A 23,105-nucleotide genomic window follows, 5' to 3' on the forward strand; every position below is an offset into this window, starting at 1 on the left:
CCAGTCAGCCTCACCTCAGTCCCCGGAAAAATCATGGAGCAGGTCCTCAAGGAATCAATCCTGAAGCACTTACACGAGAGGAAAGTGATCAGGAACAGTCAGCATGGATTCACCAAGGGAAGGTCATGCCTGACTAATCTAATCGCCTTCTATGATGAGATTACTGATTCTGTGGATGAAGGGAAAGCAGTGGATGTATTGTTTCTTGACTTTAGCAAAGCTTTTGACACGGTCTCCCACAGTATTCTTGTCAGCAAGTTAAAGAAGTATGGGCTGGATGAATGTACTATAAGGTGGGTAGAAAGTTGGCTAGATTGTCGGGCTCAACGGGTAGTGATCAATGGCTCCATGTCTAGTTGGCAGCCGGTGTCAAGTGGAGTGCCCCAGGGGTCGGTCCTGGGGCCGGTTTTGTTCAATATCTTCATAAATGATCTGGAGGATGGTGTGGATTGCACTCTCAGCAAATTTGCGGATGATACTAAACTGGGAGGAGTGGTAGATACGCTGGAGGGCAGAGATAGGATACAGAGGGACCTAGACAAATTGGAGGATTGGGCCAAAAGAAACCTGATGAGGTTCAATAAGGATAAGTGCAGGGTCCTGCACTTAGGATGGAAGAACCCAATGCACAGCTACAGACTAGGGACCGAATGGCTAGGCAGCAGTTCTGCGGAAAAGGACCTAGGGTGACAGTGGATGAGAAGCTGGATATGAGTCAGCAGTGTGCCCTTGTTGCCAAGAAGGCCAATGGCATTTTGGGATGTATAAGTAGGGGCATAGCGAGCAGATTGAGGGACGTGATCGTTCCTCTCTATTCGACATTGGTGAGGCCTCATCTGGAGTACTGTGTCCAGTTTTGGGCCCCACACTACAAGAAGGATGTGGATAAATTGGAGAGAGTCCAGCGAAGGGCAACAAAAATGATTAGGGGTCTGGAACACATGACTTATGAGGAGAGGCTGAGGGAACTGGGATTGTTTAGTCTGCAGAAGAGAAGAATGAGGGGGGATTTGATAGCTGCTTTCAACTACCTGAGAGGTGGTTCCAGAGAGGATGGTTCTAGACTATTCTCAGTGGTAGAAGAGGACAGGACAAGGAATAATGGTCTCAAGTTGCAGTGGGGGAGGTTTAGGTTGGATATTAGGAAAAACTTTTTCACTAGGAGGGTGGTGAAACACTGGAATGCGTTACCTAGGGAGGTGGTAGAATCTCCTTCCTTGGAAGTTTTTAAGGTCAGGCTTGACAAAGCCTTGGCTGGGATGATTTTATTGGGGATTGGTCCTGCTTTGAGTAGGGGGTTGGACTAGATGACCTCCTGAGGTCCCTTCCAACCCTGATATTCTATGATTCTATGATTGTTCCACTTGATACAGTCATCCTTGTGCTTTTCTACATACAACAAATTATTCACATATATTCCTCACATGTCCAAGGTAGACGAGAACATTTCCCAGGATCTACATTGAAAATAAATGAACTTGTTTCAGTAAATACCAAACATTCATGACTGACAAATAGGGATAAAGATTCTAGCTAGAGCAGAAAACTAATGTTTTCTCTAAACAGCTCAATGTCATAAATGTGCTTTGTTACCCAGCAGCACAGTTACAAACATGGGGCCTGCCCTTGCAAAGGAGACTATGCAGCTGTAGTCCTGTAGTCCTCACAAGACCCCCATTTAATCATTGGGACTCCAGGTGGGTGCAGGTTTCTGCCCTGATGCAACAAGTTACAGAATCCAGTCCCCAGATCTCTATGATGTGGATTTCCGATGGAATTTGGAACAAGTCCTTGATACATTACATGAAAACTTCAGAACTTAATTTTACATCATTTCTCTGGGTAACACAGGGAATATAAAATCAATATTACTTTGTTCTAATTTCCTTACTTGTGAAATCAATGCTGGGTTTTAATTAGATAAACTGATTTTTTTTTTAAGCTTCCTAGTTTAGTTTTGGGGTTGACAGCAAAGAGCTGAAGTAGTCTCACATTTGAAGAAAACACTGTATATTTGTTATCAGCAGACTGAAAACAAACCCTTGTTTATCAAGTAAAAATAGAATGCAAGACCGAATGTGAGAAACAAATTCAGACTTTACAATAGCATCAAAGTCTGAGTTATTATCAGGTAATATAGTCTAGGTGTTCTTAAAATTCATCACAGTCTTAAAACTTCTTTTTCAAAATTACAGGTTACAATTCAGCAATGAATTTAAGTTCATATTTAATTTTCAAATGTATCTTTAAGTAGATCCAGTGCAGTCCATAGTTTTGAAAAGACTTTTTTGTAGGATTAATGCTATTTTTTCTGTTATTCTTCATGACTGAAAGTGTCTCTTAAAGCAGAAACTGGAAAAAAAAAGTGTCCTTCTGAGAAACTCATGAAGAGTTGTCCTGATTCAAAATGACAGCACCATCTGTTGTTCTCAATAAGACTGAGGCCACAGGCTGTCCCCAATTAAGACAGTGGCAATTTTGGCCCAATCTTCTTTTGTTCTCAGTAGGTCTGAAGCCACAGGCTGCCATTACCAAAGGTTGGCAGTCTGTAGCCTCAGTAGCTGTGCTGTAGTGACACCATGCGGAAAAAAAGTATGAAATGATGTTTTCACAAATCAGTTTAATATGTCTTCATTCAAAATGACAGCACCTTTATAATGCATTTATAATGGTGTTAAATATATTTTAAAGTGTTTTTAATTTATGGGGGAGGGAGGTCGTCGCACTCAGAGGCTTGCTATGTGAAAGGGGTCACCAGTACAAAAGTTTGAGAATCACTGCCCTAATGTGTGTTAATGAGCACTACGTTAACACGTGCTAGGGAGCTTTTAGTGCATGGAGTAGGATCTACACCGGCCAGCTAATGCGCAATGTGTCACACCCTCTAGTGTGCATTTCCATGCCTTGTAGCCAAGACCTTAGACAGCCCCAAGAGTTCTGTCTACGGGTGTAGCACTGCCCTGAATCTCCACAGGACTGTGAGCTGCAGACTTGCCTCCAACTTGCCTCTCCCCCCAACATAGCCCTCCCTCCTCTGCCTACCCCCTATGCCAGGGATTAGGAGAGAGTTCTCTGAAACAGCCTTATGGCTGTCTTCCTCAATATCTATGCTGAAGGAATCCTCCCCTGCATGGGACTGGGGCTCTTAAGGCCACTTTACACTGTTCAACAGAAACTCAATGGTTTCTTGTTTTATTGTCGCTTAGTAATGACTAATATAGGTAGGCTTGGAAGGATAGTATTTTTATTGGTAAATGTCGATGAACATTCACACACACATACCCCCCGCTCCGATGAAAAAATATTTCCAGCAATTTTAATTGAAATTTATGGATGGGTAAAGTAAGAAAAATGCTGTTTGATAACTTTATTAGAGCTTGATTTAAGCATATTTACTCTGCATATTTTGACATGTGATGTTAATAGTTTGTGGTTTAATGTATATAGAACTTTAACCATTTAAATCTCAACAGCTACTGTCACTAAATAATTATTGTCTAACTCTCTCCATTGTTTGATCCCCCCATATTTCCCTGCAACTATGAAAGTTTAAATAGACAAAAATCAAATAAAATGCTTAAAACCCATAATTATGTGATACTGTGAAAATTAAAACTGATAAAAAAAATCAAAATATTCAAAATTATAAAAAAATCAAATCAAAGAAATTGAATTCTGCCAAGCCTAAATATAGGTCTGCTAGAATAACAGTACTGGGCATATTTCTCAATGAACTCAGTAATATTTAACTCTCCCAGCTCCATATCAACAGCCATTGGTGTCATTGTATCATAATTGCAGCTTCTCTGGTCCCATTCTTTTTTATAGGCATTTACGTTACACAATAGGCCTTTTTACATTATGTCTAGACAATGGGGTGCATGAATACTCACTTCAGATATAAGCAGATTTTGTTCAGTGCAATAAAGTTTTGAGTGGTAATCATTCTTGCAACTGCAAGAGTTGGGAGGGAAGAGAACAACTCCAAGCTTTTTACATTTGTAAATGTAGTTACAAATGTTTCCTTCACCAGATGAGGTGGGAAATGAACATAGAGTATGTTTACTAAGGCTGCAAAATACTCATGCTACACTGGCTGTTGCCTCTAAACCTTATATTGAAACACATGTTTCAAAGTATAAGAACTGGGACTTTTCTGTTAACATAGATTTTTACCCCACTGTAAGGAGACTGGTTCTGTCATTCTTGCCTACAAAACAGTGATCTGCTCTTTGAAGAAATCATGTCCCATAGTCAAGGTATGTGCAGTGTGTGGATACGTTGATATTTTTGTGTGGATAATATAAACCAGTGATTCACACCACAGTGTATTTTCCCAAATGTTTGCTAACAAGAGGTATTGTGCTCCAATTACTTAATTATCTCTTGAACTAGTATTTTATCTTTTAGTGGCCATCAGAACCTGCTTGTACAAATACTGGATGTCACTTAGAATTCTGGCTGGTGCTCTTTATGGTCAGAAATGTATATGGTTTGCAGTTTAGTATGGTCAGTATTCTGAGGTAATTGTGTTCTCTGATTAGCAGGCACGATGGGTGTTGAGTATTCTGAAATTCTGTTTCTAGCTTGATTACAAATATTGTCCTAATATTTTTTTCCAGAACATTATCAGCTGTATGTTCCTGAATCAGCCCAAGTTGGGTCAGCAGTAGGCAAAATCAAGGCAAATGACGCAGATGCTGGTTCTAATGCAGACATGAAATACACGATCATAAACGGTGATGGTTCTGGAGTGTTTTCCATATCCACTGACAAAGAGACACGGGAAGGAATTATTTCCCTGAAGAAGGTAAGCAAATGGCTTTGGAAGTGCTTCTGTAAATATAATTAAAATGTTAGTGAAGTCTGCACAAGACAAGCAGAGGTCAAGATGGAAATGTTTGTTTTAATTTGTAAATTTACTAGAGCACATATTGATCCAATGCTAATATAATGTCTCCATCAAAAGCTTTAATTCTGTGTGGGAAGTGCAGAAGGAGAAGGAGATGGGAAACAATCTGAAGGCAACAATTAATTAAATATTCTGTGCTTCTAGAATGACCAGAGTTCAATATTCAGTAATATCCAAATAGACTGAATCAGATTAAACCATGTAGGATTTTTTTAAAGGTCCCACCCCTTGCGAGTGGCTATATTGTTCATGAAACATTTTGGATTAAACAAACTAAGTATAGACAGACAGCAAGAGTATAGTTGTCCCCAAATGACTTGAATCCTGACCTAGAAGGTTCATCTATGGCAATGAGAAATTCAGTTTAGTTTTCATGCCTTTTCAGTCCTTGACCTCCCTGCTGAGAGTACCGGAAAGGTGCCAATTATTGAGGTGGTTTATATAACATACACACCTACACTTTTGCAAATAGACTGAAATCACTAAGTAGCTATCAGGTGGTTATAACTTACATGAATTATCCATGTTATCCAGGTTCTAGTCAAACTGTTGGCCCTGAGACAAAAGGCTTTGTGCCATATATGGTGATGTTTAACTGAGTTCTACACAAATGGGTTTATGACACCGAGTTCATCTCATATCTGCATTAAGCAGGTCCCCTGAACTGAGTTTCTAGTAAATTCCCCACAAAATACTAAGACCCCTTTGTAGGATGTGACTGGATTTTTGTTTAGTTTTACATGAAGAAAACAGGAATTAACCATACACTGTTATAATTAATTAATTAATTTTCAAAACATTGCCAATGGTAGGAAATTGTTTTTAGATTTAAGTCTCTATTTGGATTAACAGGCATCAATTAGTTTTTTTTTTTTTTTATGTGGAGCTGTTGTTTACCTGTGTAGGCCTGGATTATACTACACAAACAAGCAATGGAAGAATGCATTAACATTCATATTTTACTAATGTATTTGCTCACTTTCAATGAAGGCAGGAAGAGTGAAAAACAATCTCTGGAAGATATGAAGAAGGGGAGATGTTGGGAGGGAAGCTCCAGAAGTGAAATCAAACAAAACTTTTTGAAAGAAAATATACTCCCTCCATCTCACTTTTCATGTTTATTGAAATATAACCAAAAACCCAAAATTAGAGTCAAAGTCAGAACAAATCACAGATACACACACACACAAAATCCACACACAAAATCCAAACCCTCCCCACCCCAGAATTTTTGTCCTTAAAACTAGAAGATCAATCCAGTATTATAGAGCCCCATCTCAGCCTCCACTCCGCCAAGCTCATACTTTTTTATCCACATTGCCAGTGACTGAACAACTGCACAAATAGCATGAACAAGAGTTTCAGGTGTGCCATTCTGTGCTTGCCCCAGACAGCTGAACAGTGGCTCTGCAGAGGTAGTATAAAACCATTGTATTAACAACTACCAGAGTTTCAGAGAAAATGTCTGTCTTTTACTTATTGGAACAGATGCTGAGTCCTCTGGTGTCTGAAAAAGATCCAAAAGTCAATTTTCCGTAAGTCTGGCCATGCAACAATGGAACTCTCAGTTCTGAAGCCAACAAATCCCAAATGTAGATGTGAAGGGAACAGAATAATAAAAACTGCTCCACTATCTCCTCTGACCCAGAGCAGGCTTCCTGAGGATCCTCTTCATCTACTATGTGCTTCCCTCATAGGCTACTTCTAATATATAATTTACTATGAAATACCTGCAACCATATGTCCCTGTACTTGACAGGAACTCTGTTATTTTGAAGGTTCTATAATGACCTTACTGAGACAATCTTTTGGGCAATTCAATACTGCTAAATGGCATTCGGAGAAATATTCCATAAGCACGCTCTGGTTTAGAGCTCTCCTAAATTGAGCCACCATGCTGGAATGCTGTTTCCTGAATTTGCCAATGGGAAATACATTTTAAAGTAAGTGTAGGTTAGAGGGAGGCTGCTTGACTGTTACAGGGGGGGAAATTACCCTTTTTTCCCACCAGTTACTCCATTTCTTCCCCTGTGACATATCCGAATAATACTGGGAATTGAGTTACCATTCTGAACTCTCAGCAATGCAAAGCCTTTGAAAATTAAAAATAAAAAGAATTCCATCAAGAAAGCTTCAGGGCATAACAACCCAACCCCCCTTCTTTAACTGGAAGGTAGACTATGCTTCTCTCCATTAGGTTACATTATTGCCCCAGAGCATCTGAAAAAATAACCCGGTTTTCCAGGGGCAGGATACCCATATGCTATATAAATGCAAAGGACTAATAGGAATATTTATAGTTAATATCATCCTTTGTGCCAACATTAGTGTTCATCCCTTCCACCTCATCACCTTAATCTGGCACCTTATCACCCTACCCTGCTTCTCTCAGTTCTACTCAGCAACTGAATCACTGCCCAAGACAAGTCCCAAAATATCTGTAACTCCGGGAGGGCTCATCACAAGCTCCAACTTCTCTGAAAGAACAAAAGAGTACCATGAAATCCCCACCCACAAAAGCTCTTCTTCATGTTAATTGCTGCTCTGGCTGCTGCTGAATAATTATGTAAAGTGTAAAGAAAAAAAAAGTCCCCATCTTCTGTACTGCCCACCAGCACTGTGACATCATTTATGTGGATGAACATTTTCATTGACAGAGTGAAATTCCTCTTCCCCTTAATCCATGTATTTATGCCCTGAAATCCTATTACTATACACTGCCCACAGTAAAGTGTCCAAAGAAAAATAATACAACGGACTCAAGGGACAACTTTGTCTTATCCCAGAATATAGCCTCTCCCTTCCACTCTTTTACTAAAGGGCATAATACATGAACATACAAGAGCTGCAGCCAATTAATAAACAGTAGGGAAATACCACTATGAGACTGGACCAACCATATATAATACAAGTTCATTCTTGTCAAAAGTTTTGGTCCGATCCAAGGACAAAACATAACTCTCCCATTTCCCCCGTCAACCAATTTCAAATACTTCCTGCAAACTACACAAAGTGCTTGCCAGCATGTGACCTTGAACTGCATTAAACTGAGTGGGGTGCAATAATTTCCCTGCTTTTTCTCCAAACTTTTTGCTAGAAAAGCCAAAATTTTGTTTCCTGTTTTCAAAATGGTATTAGGTCTCCAGTTCCTGATGTCCTCCCAATCCTGTTTTTGAAAAAAAGAGAGGCCTTCATAAAAGGAAGGTCCGATGTACATGTATTCAAGGTGTCACTGAGAGCACTGCAGAGAGGGGATTCGTAAACCTTTGATAAAATTTGACTGTGTAATAGTCCGCCCTCAGAAAAGTTCCTTTCTTCAGTGACAAGACAACTACATGAACTTCCGTTTCCTCTATTGGCCTCACAAGTGAGTCCTGTTCCTGAACTGCCAATGTTGGAAAACCTGCAATACTATCCAAAAACTGCTGCTGCTAGAAAGGAGGAATGGTTTGTCCCTAAAAGAGCTCATTGTAATATTTGTAAATTATCCTCCACATGCCATTAGAGTCCCTGCAGACCTGCCCAGTGTTAGGATCCTGCAACCCCACCATAACCCACAATAGTCTCTTTTCTTTACATCCTGAAAACATATCAGAGGAGACTATTGCACCTTCTGGCCTCAATTTCTTTGCAAATATAGCTGATTCCGGTTTTCTCCTTCGGTACTGAACCATTTCCTACTTAACTTCCCCAGAGAGCCTTATTTCTAGGCATTCCCCACCTTGCAGTCAACTATGAAGATCTCTCAAATAGCTCTGCAATGCTAAATAATGCCTAATCAGATGTATGCAGCTGTCCTGAAAAGGAATGTCGACAGCTCACCAGATTCCTCTGTGTCCATTCCCAGCACTCCATCTGGGGTTCATAAAACTTCCAAACTATTTCTCTTTCTACAAAGATGGCTTCAACTTTTCTAATTGTCACTGCCCTATTAAGTAAACAACCATTTAGTTTCTAATAGCATTGACCCAAAAATCACTGTTCTATACTCCCCCAGTTCAACTTGACCAAGCAGTCGTCAGAAAACTCTACTGGCTGCACTGCACATTGTCCAGTCATTGACGTAGCTTTTGCATATACCCTGTCCAATCAACTACTCTACAAAATTCTCCTCTACAAAAATGTGAATTCCCCCTCTTTCACTGAATGGGGATACCCAAAAAAATTTCTTAATCCAGCAACAACCCACACTGCTTCTAAGTAAGTTTCATTAACTTGTAACCCTGCCAATTGATTTACACTGTCAGTCACTGTAGCTAAACAATTAAAATCTCCCATTAAAAACAAGTGTCATAATGTCTGTAAAAAAAAAAAAAAAAAGGGGGCAACCTCTATAAATAAATCTTTCCTCAGCTTTTGATGCTGTGGGTTATAGATGGTGCCATAACAATACCCCAACCCAAATAACAGAAATCAATGAATAAACATCTTCTCAGCTGCAGTTCTTCTATGCTTTATACTGATGCTCCATAAGTATAAAGCAGTACCCCTACTCCTTCATATGTATCAGATGCTGGGGACCAAAAAGATGGGCTCCTCCTCCACTCTCTCTGCGCTCACAAAATGTGACACCTAGAATATTGCTTTTGTTTCCTGGATCCCTATGAAATCCAAATCCTGCCCCTCCAAAAACCTAATAGATCAACTTCCTCCAGACCACACTCAGAATGGAGTGCATACTCCAAGTTGCAATACCATCTATGCAAAGGAAGGTCCAAGTACTTACTGGTATTTGTGATTCCTGTCTACCTGACCACCTCGTCACCGTCTGATTTAACCACACACTCTTTCCTTTAGCCACTTTTTCTTTGTTGGCTGGTTTATTATTCTCAGCTGTGGGGGGGCATTCTGAGTCCCCAGATATTGATCCCAACTGATAGTTCTTTCTGAAGTTGCTCAAGCCCAGTAACCCCTAATGAATGCATTTGTAACCCACCCACAGGGTCATCTCTCTTCTCTCCCTCATCCAGAAGAGTGCCTAATACAAACTGTATTATAATGCTGCCTGTTGGATCTGTGAAAATATTATGTGTTTCTCTGGGAGTCATCTGGAATTGGGCTCTATCTCCCGGAGGCTACTGAAGCCAAACTGGGATTTTTTAGGCAATACAGTCTGGTGGTGCAGCAGGGCTAAGGCAAGGTCCCTGCCTGTTCTGACCCCACACCGCTCCTGGAAGTGACTGCCAGGTGCCTACAGGCCGTCGGGGGGTATCTGGAGGGGGTGGGGGTCTGGGGAGTCAGGGGCCAGAGGGCCTTGAAGAAGGGGCGGGGCAGGGAACAGGGCAAGGGTGTTTGGGTTTGTGCGATTAGACAGCTGACAACCATATATGTGGTTCAGACAGCTGTAGGCCATAACCCCAGCAGTGTTCTCGGATCCTCTCTTTTAAAAAATCCTTCTGTTCTTGAAGCTCAGCACATAAAAACATGCTGCCCAACTATCAGGTCTTCTATACCAGAAGCTTCCAGTCCCTCCCTGGTGACTTGGCTTCCTGCACAAACCAATTACACCTGCAGATGTTCCTTTCCAATTTTCTCTTTTTCTTCGTCATCATCTCTAATAGACTCCTCCACATTATTAGTGCTTGTACCCTCTTCTGTATTGTCCTGGCTCTCAACGGTTCCCACTCCCTTGCTCTGATCCCTTCCCAATCCTTTACTGCTAAAGAACAAAGTCAGTCCTTCTCTCAAAGTAGGGAGGCCATGCTGCTCAAAATAGGGCTTTCATCAATCATTGCAGGGCTGCTTGGAATCCTCTGCCCCCCAGCTCAAGGAAGGAGGAAAGGTCCTTGCACGGGTAGGAATGCAGTCTTTCCCTATTTTGCCATGTCTCTGGGCACTGCCTATTAACATGCCACTTTTTACACACACACACCCACACCATCTAATGAAGTCCCTGCCATCCTCAGTCTTGTATGCATTAGAACAAAAGTGCATGTACTTCCTCAAACACTCTTTAATTCCACAGTTAAGAGAAGTGCATGGCTTCCAAGGATGCCTACAGTAACTCTGTTCAGAACCTAAATAAAATATGTTGGCAAGATGCTGAACTGTATTATTTACCTGGAAAAGTACAAAGGTGACTTTGAATTCACTATTCCAAACTCTACATTGACCCTATATTTTAATTGGAGGCTACAACACTTTGGCATAACATGGAACCCAGTGCAGAATGTCTGTTTCATGTATGTTTTTATTGTGGAAGAAAATAGTCACAGGCTTAATGGCAGGTTGGAATAAAGAAACGGCTACTATATCATCCCAATCCCTACTTCCTTTCCCAATTCCAAACCGCTCCCAGAAAAAATCCAGTTCGTTATCAGAGTGAAAGCTGACAATGAATTCTCTGCTGCCTAGCAGGTGGATCACAGTTTTCAGCTGTGCAAGCGAGAATCCTAAAGATTTTAACAAGAGTCAAAACAACAAAATCCCTAGTGTGACCTTTGTCTATGGCCTCTCTGTAGCTCGGACGTATCACAAATCTATGCCAAGGCATCCTAAAATAATCCTTCCATTGTGAGGCACCCTGCCCAGAAGCCTGATCCTGATTGGCTATGACAGCTGCATGGGATTTCTTCCTGGGTGGCCCCTCAGAAGACATAGAGTCAGAAATAGACAAGTTAGGTCCTTCCTTATTGTCATTATTCCATGGTTGCTTATTCACAACAGGCCTTTCTGCTCCCTTATTAGCACTGCAGCTTCCCTCTGTGTTTCTGGGGCCCCCAGGGTCAGGAAAAACAAAAAACCCTACTTCAGAGTCTTAAAAAATGATTCTTTGGGGGCACTTTTCCCTCTGGTCAACTCATATTCTTAATAATCCTGAGTGAAGTCCATTAAAGTGAATGGACCCCTGCAACAGAGGAGAGCCCAGTACTAGTCCCCTCTCCAATCACAGGGGAAAGGGGAGTCATAGGTGTGACTGCTAAACTGCCCTACACCCCTACATTACTGATACAGCCTGATTGTGGCAAAGCTCCAATGTATTCTTGCCCCTCTTGAACACCCAGGCAGAGTTTGAAATGGAGTACGCCCTGCAAGCCATTTCCCAGAGTAAGGAGAACTAGTTCCACTATATCTGTACCAACAACTTGCTCTGTCAGCTGCTCCCCAACAGCAGAGGAAGGTACAGAAAACTCTTTCTCCTTTTGAACACGTACTCCTATTGCCTGTCCCTTCATTGCAAATCTTTCCAGTCCCCAAGTGAAGTTCCCAAGTCAGCTTCCCTACAGATACATTTGGCCTGGGTGCACAACCCCCTCAGGCAACACAGGAACAAGGCTTATAACGTCAGCTCATAGAACCATGGGATCTACCAGTCTGCACACAGTAACTTCTGCATCAGTCTCCAAACAAACAAACAGACTTTTCCACCATCACATCCAGTGAACACACTGGAGGAAAAACACTTCCTTCAGCTCCAGCCAGTGAGGCTGCAACCATCTTGGCAGGAAGAAGAAATGAGAACAAACTCTCTCTAGTATAAGCACCTAACAATAGTCCTACATCTAAAAGTAGATAAAAATACCTTTATATGACACCTCCAATATTGGCCTATGCATTATTATTTTTTATTTTACAGTATGCACAACTAATTTGTATATGAGTTATGAGATTTTATAACTAACATTTCATTTTATTGTGTGGCTTTTTTTTAAAATGGCTCATATGTCTATCCAAATCATGTCAAGTTTTGATTCATTTGTTTATAGTGAGTGGGTAGCATCTGCCTTTTAATATTAAATGTGTCTCTGTATATTAAGAGTGACAACTGATGCAGATGCATAGAAATAAATTCTGCCCTTCTTTATGTCCCTGCAATCCCAGTAAAGTCAGTATGGTTATATAAATGTAACTAAAGTCATAATCTGGAACATTTTGTTTAAAATAAGAGTGGTTCAAACCTCTAAAAGCTCACTATGACTATTGCCCATTAAATGCAATACACTGACATTTTAAAAACACGAGGCGAAGGTGCAGAAATTGCACTGATACAAATGTATACTTCAACCAGGTTAAAATCTGAGTTAACTCCATTTATGGCTGACACTGTAGCAGCTGGGAAATGTTCATTTTCACACTATTTTGTTTTAGGGTACATTCAATGTGAACACAGCCTGTTTTTGTATCATCATGCAAAATAATAGGTGATATGAGTCACTTGCACATTCAGACATACAAGGGCATATTTTGCTGAGCTAATACTATGGTTTGGATGAGCTGAAATCCAGTGCTTCAGAAGATTCCTGGCATCCCATGTCCCCTGTATTGCCTCTGAGACATTATACTATCCCCACTGGCTATATATACATTTTAAAAGTGTCCTTCGGCAATATGTTTAGTGTTTGGTCAATTCTATAAATGGATGCCTGGAAGGCATTTAAGATCTATATTTTTATCAAGAACTTGAATATGAGCCCCTAAACTAATTCTGTACTCCTGTGATTCCAGTTCAGGGAATGGAAGGTAATTTCAGATAATCTTTAAAAATCTTTCTCCTTGTTTAATCACTGTAACATTTTACCTCAAATAGCTTATCTCCGCTAAGATCACAATCAGTTTTGTTCAGTAAATAAAGTTGCATATAAAGCATATAAGAATATCCCTTCCCTCTTGCTTTTCTGAGGAAGAATGTACTGTATCATGAGCACATCAGAAAAGCCACAAGTAAATGTAGTAACTAAGTCTACACAAAATTTCTCTTCAAAATCATCTGAAATTTGGCAGGTTTGAAGTTTTGATGCAAGAATAAACTTCTCAGAGATTCACTCAAGGCTCTAGGCCAGGTTGGTCAACCTGACTGAAAAGCCCACATCAGCTTCTGTGAGGATTCTCTCTAACCTTGTTGTGGTCTGACCCAGGGCCTTCTATTCCCTCACAACCTCCTTCCCTCATGGTCCCTGTGAGTGCACGCTTCAACCCTTCTGACTTCTGTCTACAGAAGAGACCTCAAGCTTTCATCAAAATCTCATGAGCAAGCTATAATTTCCCTTCACTTCATATGGTTTATCAGTTCTGGGGGGAAGAGGGTGAAAGTGTGACAAAAACCATTACTTCCCTGGGTGGCATATTCCCTCCAACCACCCATTCTATCTCTTGGGGAAGGAGTTGGCTATATTTTTACTGACTCCCTCAAACAACTAGATACCATGTTACTCTGTGGAATAGCCTGAGTAGGCAGCCCAGCCCATATTCCCATTGCCCCTGTGCTGAAGTGGAACAGAAAACAGCCCTCCTACTGCTGATGGAACTACTGCTAAACCTCACCAAGAAGTCCTGAGAAACCCATACTGCACTAAGGTAGTGAATACTTCCCCCAATTAATCCCCTAATTGCTTAGTAAACTGGTGAGTTTTGGAAATGGTCATGTGAGATTCATTTAGTGGTTTTTATATTAACATGAACCTGAAACAACTGGAAGAGCAAAACCACAAAGGTATATACAGCCCAAATACTACCTAATCTATAGTAGGGTGAATGCTGTATACCAAATTTTTAGCGCTGTTTTAACCAGGCCTCCATTGTTTCAGGTGCAAATGTAATCGTGGACACAGGATTTTTTTTCTTTTAGATTACATAAAGCCAAATTCAATTTAAGTACACAACTTCAAGCAGCCGCCATACAAAATCTAGTTCTGTCAATCCAAATTATAAACATACTTCAATTTCCCACAGTTTACATTAAATGTAAAAGAAAAAGGTCAAATGATAGCAAGAATTATTGGTAGTTGTGGAATATTTTGTTAGTTTTTGTTATATGAGTGAGCGTCCTAGGTTCACCTTAGGATTTTAAGCGGCAAATTCTCCACTGATTTTCTCCCTGTCACCTCACTGCCTTCAGTATGATTGTATGGGGTGTAAATCACTACCGTATGTGTCCCATATGCTACGGAATAGCTAAATATTAAAGGGCATTGGTCTTCCCACCACCATGCAGCACAAAATAGCAGAGTGGAATGGTCTTCCTCTCCCACTTCTCAATGACAGATTCTCTTGGATAGGCTGGAGGAAGCAGAAAGAAGAAGAGAGGAAAAACTGCATGGGTCTATCTTTTGGACATAAAGGCATAGATGCCCTTGAAATCTCAACTGTTTCCTGCTTATATGCTGAGATTTATGTTATTATTCCTGCTTTGCTGTAGCTACAAATATTGTTAAAATAGAGATAATCTTTGTTGAAGCTGTTGGGTACAATTGCCACCCTTCATTAAAGATAACTGCAAAAAACAATTACGTTCCTAATTAGACTGTGTATCTTGCAACCATGTATTTGATTTATAGCTCTCCACAATTTACTTGGGAATCCAAATATTGCTATGGGCCCATTTACTTTCATCTTTCCACAACTATGGCTTAAATTGTGTTTCCAAAGTAATACACGTATGTTAGTTGTATTTTGCATTGTCTTGTATAATTGATCATTGTCTAAACATGTCATCTAGCAGTATGAATTGTCAATTTATGTTCACTTCTTTTAAAATAGACGTGCTTATTAAAACACTGACTAACAATGTCATATGAGACGTAATTACATAATTATGTTGTGGCAATTGGCAATGATTATTTATTTTGAATGATGTATATGGTTCTGATCTGCATGCTGGAAGATTTGCTAGGTCCTGAGAAATTTGTATGACTTTTAAAATAACATACATTTCCATGCAAAGAGACCTCATTTCCTTAGCATTAAGATTGCACAAGTTCATTTCATTTCAACATACCCAGTAAAAACTGAAGAAATCACCACAACTTTAGGCAACTTTAACATCCAGACAAACCTAAATGCCATACCTTATCACCGAAACATACTGTAGACCTGATGTTCATAGCAAACTCCCTTTCACTTGGAACATATAGCCCCCATGGTTCACACATCTAGTTCATCACAGTTCCTGCCTTAATTAGTGATTTTTTAGATTCCCAATGTTTATGTTGATAGGAAATGCACGTGTGTAGCTGTCACTCTGAAACTTCACTCTTGCACCGAGTTCTACTCAGTCAGCCCTTTGTGATTTCAATGGAGTTCTGTGTTGGGGTATCATTTCTGCCTGCAGGAAGCTCAGTGCTAAATCGGGGTCTTATGTGTGTGTGTGTACCACAAGGCATGGTGTTCATTGTTTAAAAAGAGCTACATGCTTTATTTTTATGTAATTTCACAAAATGTCTTAATAACATTGTTAAACAGTTAGAACTTTCTTGAGCTTGCAGAACAATTTCCATTATAAGCTATTTTTTTCATATGATCAAAATTTTCTTATATATTCAAAACGTGATCTTATATTTTCCTTGCTTGTTGTTTGCTCAAAGATGGAATTGGTTCAAACGTTAGAACAAAATCTCTTCAGCCATTTGGGAGTTTAGTGATGGGGAAAAAATACACATACACACACACTCTCTCTCTCTTACATTTCCCTTTTAAAATAAAGAATCTCTCTTTCTCTTTTTAGAAATGACTGACGTATGAAGTATGGTGTAGATTTAATCCTCTGATGACTAGTACCCTCTTTATTTAAAAGCATTATTATTTTTTAGTTTACTAGTTTATGAACCTTTGAAAACTACAGCTTGAGCACATATTTGCATTAAGTTGGTACATGAGTACACTGCATATGTGCTTGCATCATGGAATGTGTTCACTTTGCATCTAGAATCACAGGCCAATCTCTGTGATCCTGGGATTGTATTGTACTGATTGCAAGGTTACTGGAAGCATTCCCCGAGCTGGTTATTATTGCCCCCTTACCCCCATGTAACTCCCCAGAATGTTTCACAAAATTACAAGCATGTAGCCCTTTTGTCTTACGTGCACCCGGTACTGCACAGTAGTACCAGATGGTAAACATGAATATCTAAAATTGTTTAAAGAAAAAATTAAGAAACATCATGTGATCACAGAATTAAAGACATAAGACCAAATTCTGCTCCAGAGATTTCAATGGAGTTACTCGAGATAATCAGAAGGGTAACAATGAAAAATGTGGCCCTATGCCGTAATATTTACACACTAGAGGCAGAATTAAGATTGCACATGTAACCTTATATTTTATATGTCCTGACTGAATGTACAGCTGCAAAGTTACCATTGCATTAATATAATTTAATTTGTACTTATTATTCAAGGGGTGAATGGATGTAAAAAGAAGCAGAATGTAAATTTAGAATTCTTTTCATGTGTTCAGCCCAAGCCCAAAGTTCTACACTACAGTTTTATAGCCCCATAAACCAAAGTCAGCTGACATGGGCCAGCTGCAGGTGCTTTAATGCAGTGTAGACATACTCCAATTGTCTTTCCAAGAAAACTGAAAGAAATTTTGTTTGCAACAAGTTAAAAAAAAGCACAATATGGTAATGTCATATCTTTTTCTTCCAACAGCCACTCAACTATGAAAAAAAGAAATCCTATACACTTAATATAGAAGTAGCAAATACACACCTTGATTTCCGTTTTTCACATTTGGGACCATTTAAAGACGTAACAATGTTGAAGATCATTGTTGGGGACGTGGATGAACCTCCACTATTCTCTATGCCTTCCTATGTCATGGAAGTTTATGAAAATGCGAAGATTGGGACTGTTGTTGGTACAGTGGCAGCACAAGATCCTGACAGCACTAACAGCTTAGTAAGGTACAGTAAGTCCAAGTAGTACTGAATTGATCTCTGGTTGCTAATGGATAAATGAGATCTGGGATATGTCGGATTATGTATTTTCTGTTAACCTATATTAGAAAAAATGGATGAATTTTTTTTATTCCCCACATTCAATTTTGTGTACGTACTGTAGTTATCAGCTTTTCAATTAATTTGTGCTAAAATGAGGCATTTTGCCATCAACCTGAATAGAAGTTAGCATGAAGCTCACGTTGACACAATCCTTCTCTGAGTAGACCATTGAGCAGGAATGATTTACTGTTCATAGTATCATAGAATCATAGACTTTAAGTTCAGAAGGGACCATTATGATCATCTAGTCTGACCTCCTGCACAACGCAGGCCACAGAATCTCACCCACCCACTCCTGTAACAAACCCCTGACCTATGCCTGAGCTATTGAAGTCCTCAGATTGTGGTTTAAAGACTTCAAGGTGCAGAGAATCCTCCAGCAAGTGACCCGTGCCCCACGCTGCAGAGGAAGGCGAAAATTCGCCAGGGCTTCTGCCAATCTGCCCTGGAGAAAAATTCCTTCCCGACCGCAAATATGGCGATCATCTAAACCCTGAGCATGTGGGCAACCAGCCAGACACCCAGAAAAGCATTCTCTGTAGTAACTCAGATCCCATCCTATCTAACGTCCCATCACAGGTCATTGGGCATATTTACCACTAATAGTCAAAGATCAATTAATTGCCTGACTCATCCGGTAAGATTGTACAGCCTGCTGTTCCACCCCACAACTGCTGTAACCAGCCCATTCTCTGGTTAGGACCGTGACCCTGGCTTCTCTCTACCATCTTTTGAGGTACTATGATTTCACAGGGAGAAAGCAGTCACTGCACTTTCCCAAATGGAGGAAATTTAACAGTGACAAGCACTTGTGCCAGGTGTCAAGGAGGTTCCTCCCACACCATGGGAATGCAAGTAATTTTACAAAATATTTATAATCTGAGTTATAATATTCTAATATTTTTCATTCATATCAGAGTAGAAAATAATTTTGGTCATCTAGTGAATTCTCCTGCATTGCTGATATTGTTTGAGGCATACTTTGCAAACATTTACTACCAGGCAAAGTACATACAAGGATGATTAGTCCTGTTGCTATTTGTCTCAGTAGCGAACATGTGCTAGATCAGATACGTGATTTGTAAATGAAACAAATGTATAACATTTTAGTGAAGAAAGAAATCAAAGGTTTCAGAGTAACAGCCGTGTTAGTCTGTATTCGCAAAAAGAAAAGGAGGACTTGTGGCACCTTAGAGACTAACCAATTTATTTGAGCATGAGCTTTCATGAGCTACAGCTCACTTCATCGGATGCATACTGTGGAAATTGCAGAAGACATTATATACACAGACACCATGGAACAATACCTCCTCCCACCCCACTCTCCTGCTGGTAATAGCTTATCTAAAGTGATCATCAAGTTGGGCCATTTCCAGCACAAATCCAGGTTTTCTCACCCTCCGCCCCCCCACAGACAAACTCACTCTCTTGCTGGTAATAGCCCATCCAAAGTGACCACTCTCTTCACAATGTGTATGATAATCAAGGTGGGCCATTTCCTGCACAACCTGCATGAAAATCAAGGTTGTAAGGAGAGCGGTCACTTTGGATAGGCTATTACCAGCAGGAGAGTGAGTTTGTGTGTGTGGTTTTTGGAGGGGGGTGAGGGGGTGAGAGAACCTGGATTTGTGCAGGAAATCACTTTAGATAAGCTATTACCAGCAGGAGAGTGGGGTGGGAGGAGGTATTGTTCCATGGTGTCTGTGTATATAATGTCTTCTGCAATTTCCACAGTATGCATCCGATGAAGTGAGCTGTAGCTCACGAAAGCTCATGCTCAAATAAATTGGTTAGTCTCTAAGGTGCCACAAGTCCTCCTTTTCTTTTTTAAAAAAAATCAAATAGTCTTCTTACTGGAATTGATTTCTTGGAACAGTTTCTGGGTTTTTTTTTTTTAATAAATTCTGTGATATTCTGTGTTAATGGTTTGACCATAACACTGCATTTATAACACAGCTAGGTTTGAAAAACAGCAAGATCTGAACTATGAAGCTGGCTCCAAATTTCACACACTCCATATTACAGGCCATATCACCACACTGGGGCTGAAAACTCATATACCCAGGTACAGGAAATCTGAATCTGAAGTTTTCTAAGTTTCAAGGTGTTTGGATTCAGCCAACATAGAAAAAGAGGGTTGCTGGTCATAGCTAAAATTTTGGCTTGGATCCATTCCTGGTTTACAGCAGAGTTACTCTACATGTTTTAGGCCATACTGAGGAATACAGTGGTCGTTCTTGTGTTGCTTTATATGAGGAAGTGTGGTTCTTTTCAAATAAAAAGTATGATAATTCCCTAGATAAACAAACAAATATCTAAGGATGGAATTCAGATCTTTTAGAAAAAAATAATTCCCATATGACTTCATGTTTGGTAGCCTAATCCTTTTTATGAATGTATTGTAAATCCCTTGCATGACTATATGAGAAAGTAAATGGCAATCAGTCTTTCTGAAGTTAATTGGACATGCACAATTTTAATTAAAGCCTACTGAATATGATACTCTCAATACAGTGGCACAATTACCATGGAATGTTATAAACTCCTAATTTTTATGATTCTGAAACCTGTTTTTGTGCTGATACTCCAACTCTCAGAAGTGTTTGGTATCCAACAATCAGTATCCACAATTTGATAATGCTAAGATAATTAATTTAAACTGTGGTTATCATGTTATTGTCTAAATCATAACGTTTGTATGTTAACTAGTAAAATTAACTAGACTAAGAGACCAGTCGCTTTCTAAGTCAGCTAAATGACAATGGCTGTAAGGAAGATGAATCTGTGACCCCATAGCGTGGAGCAACATAGGGATTAGCTTTCTTGCTGGCCTGAGAACAGGGAAGCCAAGTGAAGATCCACCACCCCTCAACAGTTTTCAACAGTTAAGAAAATTTTGTCCAGAGAAGAGTCAGAGGAAGGTGGTAGGAGAGAAGCCATAGCAAGTTGTGAAGGGCTGAGAAGGAAAACGGCAGCAGGTTTGGTGAGTAGAGTGGGAAACTAGTTGGAGAAATAGCTGGCACCAGTCCTGGCAGTGGATCCAGCCCTTTGGCATCTTTTTCACTAGCAGCTTGAAACAAGTGGCTGAGGTGACAACATAAATTATTCAAATTCTTTCAATAACTGAACCTAACTTTTGCTCACCCGTGCCTGAGCCCTATTCTTTCTTATAATTTTCCTCACTCATCTTATTCCCTTTATTTCCTCACTCTTCCTTCCATTTCTCTCTCTTTTAATGTTTTTTCCCTATATGAAAGATATGCTTGTGGAAGGAGCTGGATTGACTACCTTGGACATTGAAACCCTCTCTTTATCCATAGTAGAGGTTTAGCAGGGACAGCAGCAGTGCAAATGCCCCCTTACTGCCCTACTAGCAGGTTCAATCCTGACCTGTAGGAAACATTGTTAGGCGTGAGAGGAAAGTTCATTGTCCAGTCTCTCTTTATCCATCCCTCTGAGAGAACCAAAAAGGGTGCCAATTATGATGGTTGTTTTTGTTATGGAAATACCTGTCTTCTAATAGCTGGACTAGCCATCAAACTCATTTCACATATAGTCACCTGAGCAACCATCATCTGGTAACAATTTCTGTCATGGTAGCTTTGGGTTGTATTTGAGCCAGAATTCAAGAGGTGAAAGAGTATACATCCCAATATTGAACCATCTTATGCCCACACACAACATATTAAGGGGCTTGTAACTGTGCAGGCTTCATCCCCATCCCCTGATACCCCAGAAACCTCTCAAACTCTATCAGTAGGTGTCAACTTCATGTGAGTTTATTTACAGTCCTGCCACCATCCCCCGTGCAGTCTCACACAGCAAAGTATTTATGGTGCTTCTGGCCCTTTGGCCCCTTCCCACAGGAAAAGCCCTCCCTTCCTGAAAATCTCAGAGCATACAGGGCTCAGCTAGCCCAGGTGCACTCCTTCAATTCCTTCCTGTACCCCCTTTTATAATAGTAAGCTTCTGGTTCATTGGTTCATCACCCTTCTCAGCCTGATTGGGGATTTCCAGCTAATTATCCAATCAGCCTTCTCCAGGGGGTCTGATTGGTGCCTAAGTGGTCAGAGTGCTGACTTACCTTTTAGTTTCCAGCACTCTGTCACAGGGCTTTAATATTTAAAGGGCTGAATTGTGGCTTTGTGACTGCTCTGAGTAATGGGTGACACATACTTGTGCTGCCCCATGAGCAGAACTGAAATGAGCACTTTGCCTGGTGCATATTGCCTTCCCCTCTATGCTTGTTGTCACACTGGGGAGGAGAGTCAAATCTCTCTCCTTATTTCTTACCTAGCTGAGCAGAGGGAAATTGCAGTTCTGTGGAAACTACATGACCCATGATGCAGGCCATCAGTGGAGGGAAGTAAAGGATTCCCTTATTCCCCTGCCATGGTGTGGAGGGCAAGTTACTGACTTACCCAGTGTGTTTGAAATATAGCCATAAAACTCCCATTAACTTTAATAAGAGCTGTTTGATTAAAGTCTTAAAATTCAGGGGTGAGCCTGTTGAGAGGAGGAGAATAGGAGTACCTTCTCCATGTTCATCCCCACAGAATGCTAGTTTAAAACAATCAAACAAAAACCACTTTTCTTGACACTGATTTACTAGAAAATACAAAATCTACAGCCTGTGTACCACATAGATGAAGGTTTGTGTTCCATAGCTGATCCATCTACAGTGCTAGCTACTAGTCAGTTAAGTTACTTAGATCCATTATAGAATGATACTAGTTCACAGTACAATTAAAGAGCAATGACTTTCTTCACAGTGTTTCCTAATCCAGTTGTATGTCCTTTCCATTTTATAGGGACACTGCCATTACTGAGGTTGATATAGCTTTAGACACACATGGTTTCAAGCATATTATTATTAATTTATTACCTGCTGGTTTAATGATACAATTTGTTTACTATCCAATTAAGTTACACTTTATTCTGGTGGCAAGAATGATCACTGTGGACAGAGTAAGGATCAGAAGAGTGATTATAGCAAATAACTGTCCCAAGGAGAAATATTTAAAAAAAATTCTTAGCAATAAAGCCAAGCAGCAGGTGACCAAATACAGATATTGTTATCTGCTGTTAGGAGGTGGGAGATCCTTTCCTCCATATTGCATCACTGTTGTTCCCACATAACACTTCTTATTTTTCACGTAAGTCTAAATCGAAAGATGCTGCCACTGTGTCAAATTGTACATGCGGTTAAACATTGCTAGTACTGACACTATAGTTGACGTAGAGGAGGACATTCTACTGTTTTTTTTCCCATCCACAATATCATCACAATCTTTATATACCTCCTTCTTCAAATTGGTGATGATTAACCATCATCTTCTGTACCAGTTTCAAAATGCAATATTTTTTTAATTGTCAGTGGTTTCTGTGCTTGGGAAAATCAGTGTCCTTATTTCTTTCTTTTTAACGTACCCAATTTACTTTATCAAGACATTTTACTGTGCTCAGCTCTGTGCCTT

General features: G+C 40.1%; 1 protein-coding gene across 8 annotated transcripts in view; it reads left to right on the forward strand.

The window, feature by feature from the left end:
• Positions 1-23,105, forward strand: part of CDH18 (cadherin 18) — an 845,073-nt gene that overhangs the window by 752,123 nt on the left and 69,845 nt on the right. For all 8 annotated transcript variants that reach the window (XM_074944996.1, XM_074945002.1, XM_074945001.1 and 5 more), the window contains 2 exons: positions 4,623-4,810; positions 17,279-17,532. In XM_074944996.1, coding sequence (XP_074801097.1) covers positions 4,623-4,810; positions 17,279-17,532 — 442 coding nt within the window. The remainder of the gene's footprint in view (positions 1-4,622; positions 4,811-17,278; positions 17,533-23,105) is intronic.

The sequence above is a fragment of the Natator depressus genome, chromosome 2 (genome assembly GCF_965152275.1).
Source record: "Natator depressus isolate rNatDep1 chromosome 2, rNatDep2.hap1, whole genome shotgun sequence".
Lineage (NCBI taxonomy): Eukaryota > Metazoa > Chordata > Testudines > Cheloniidae > Natator > Natator depressus.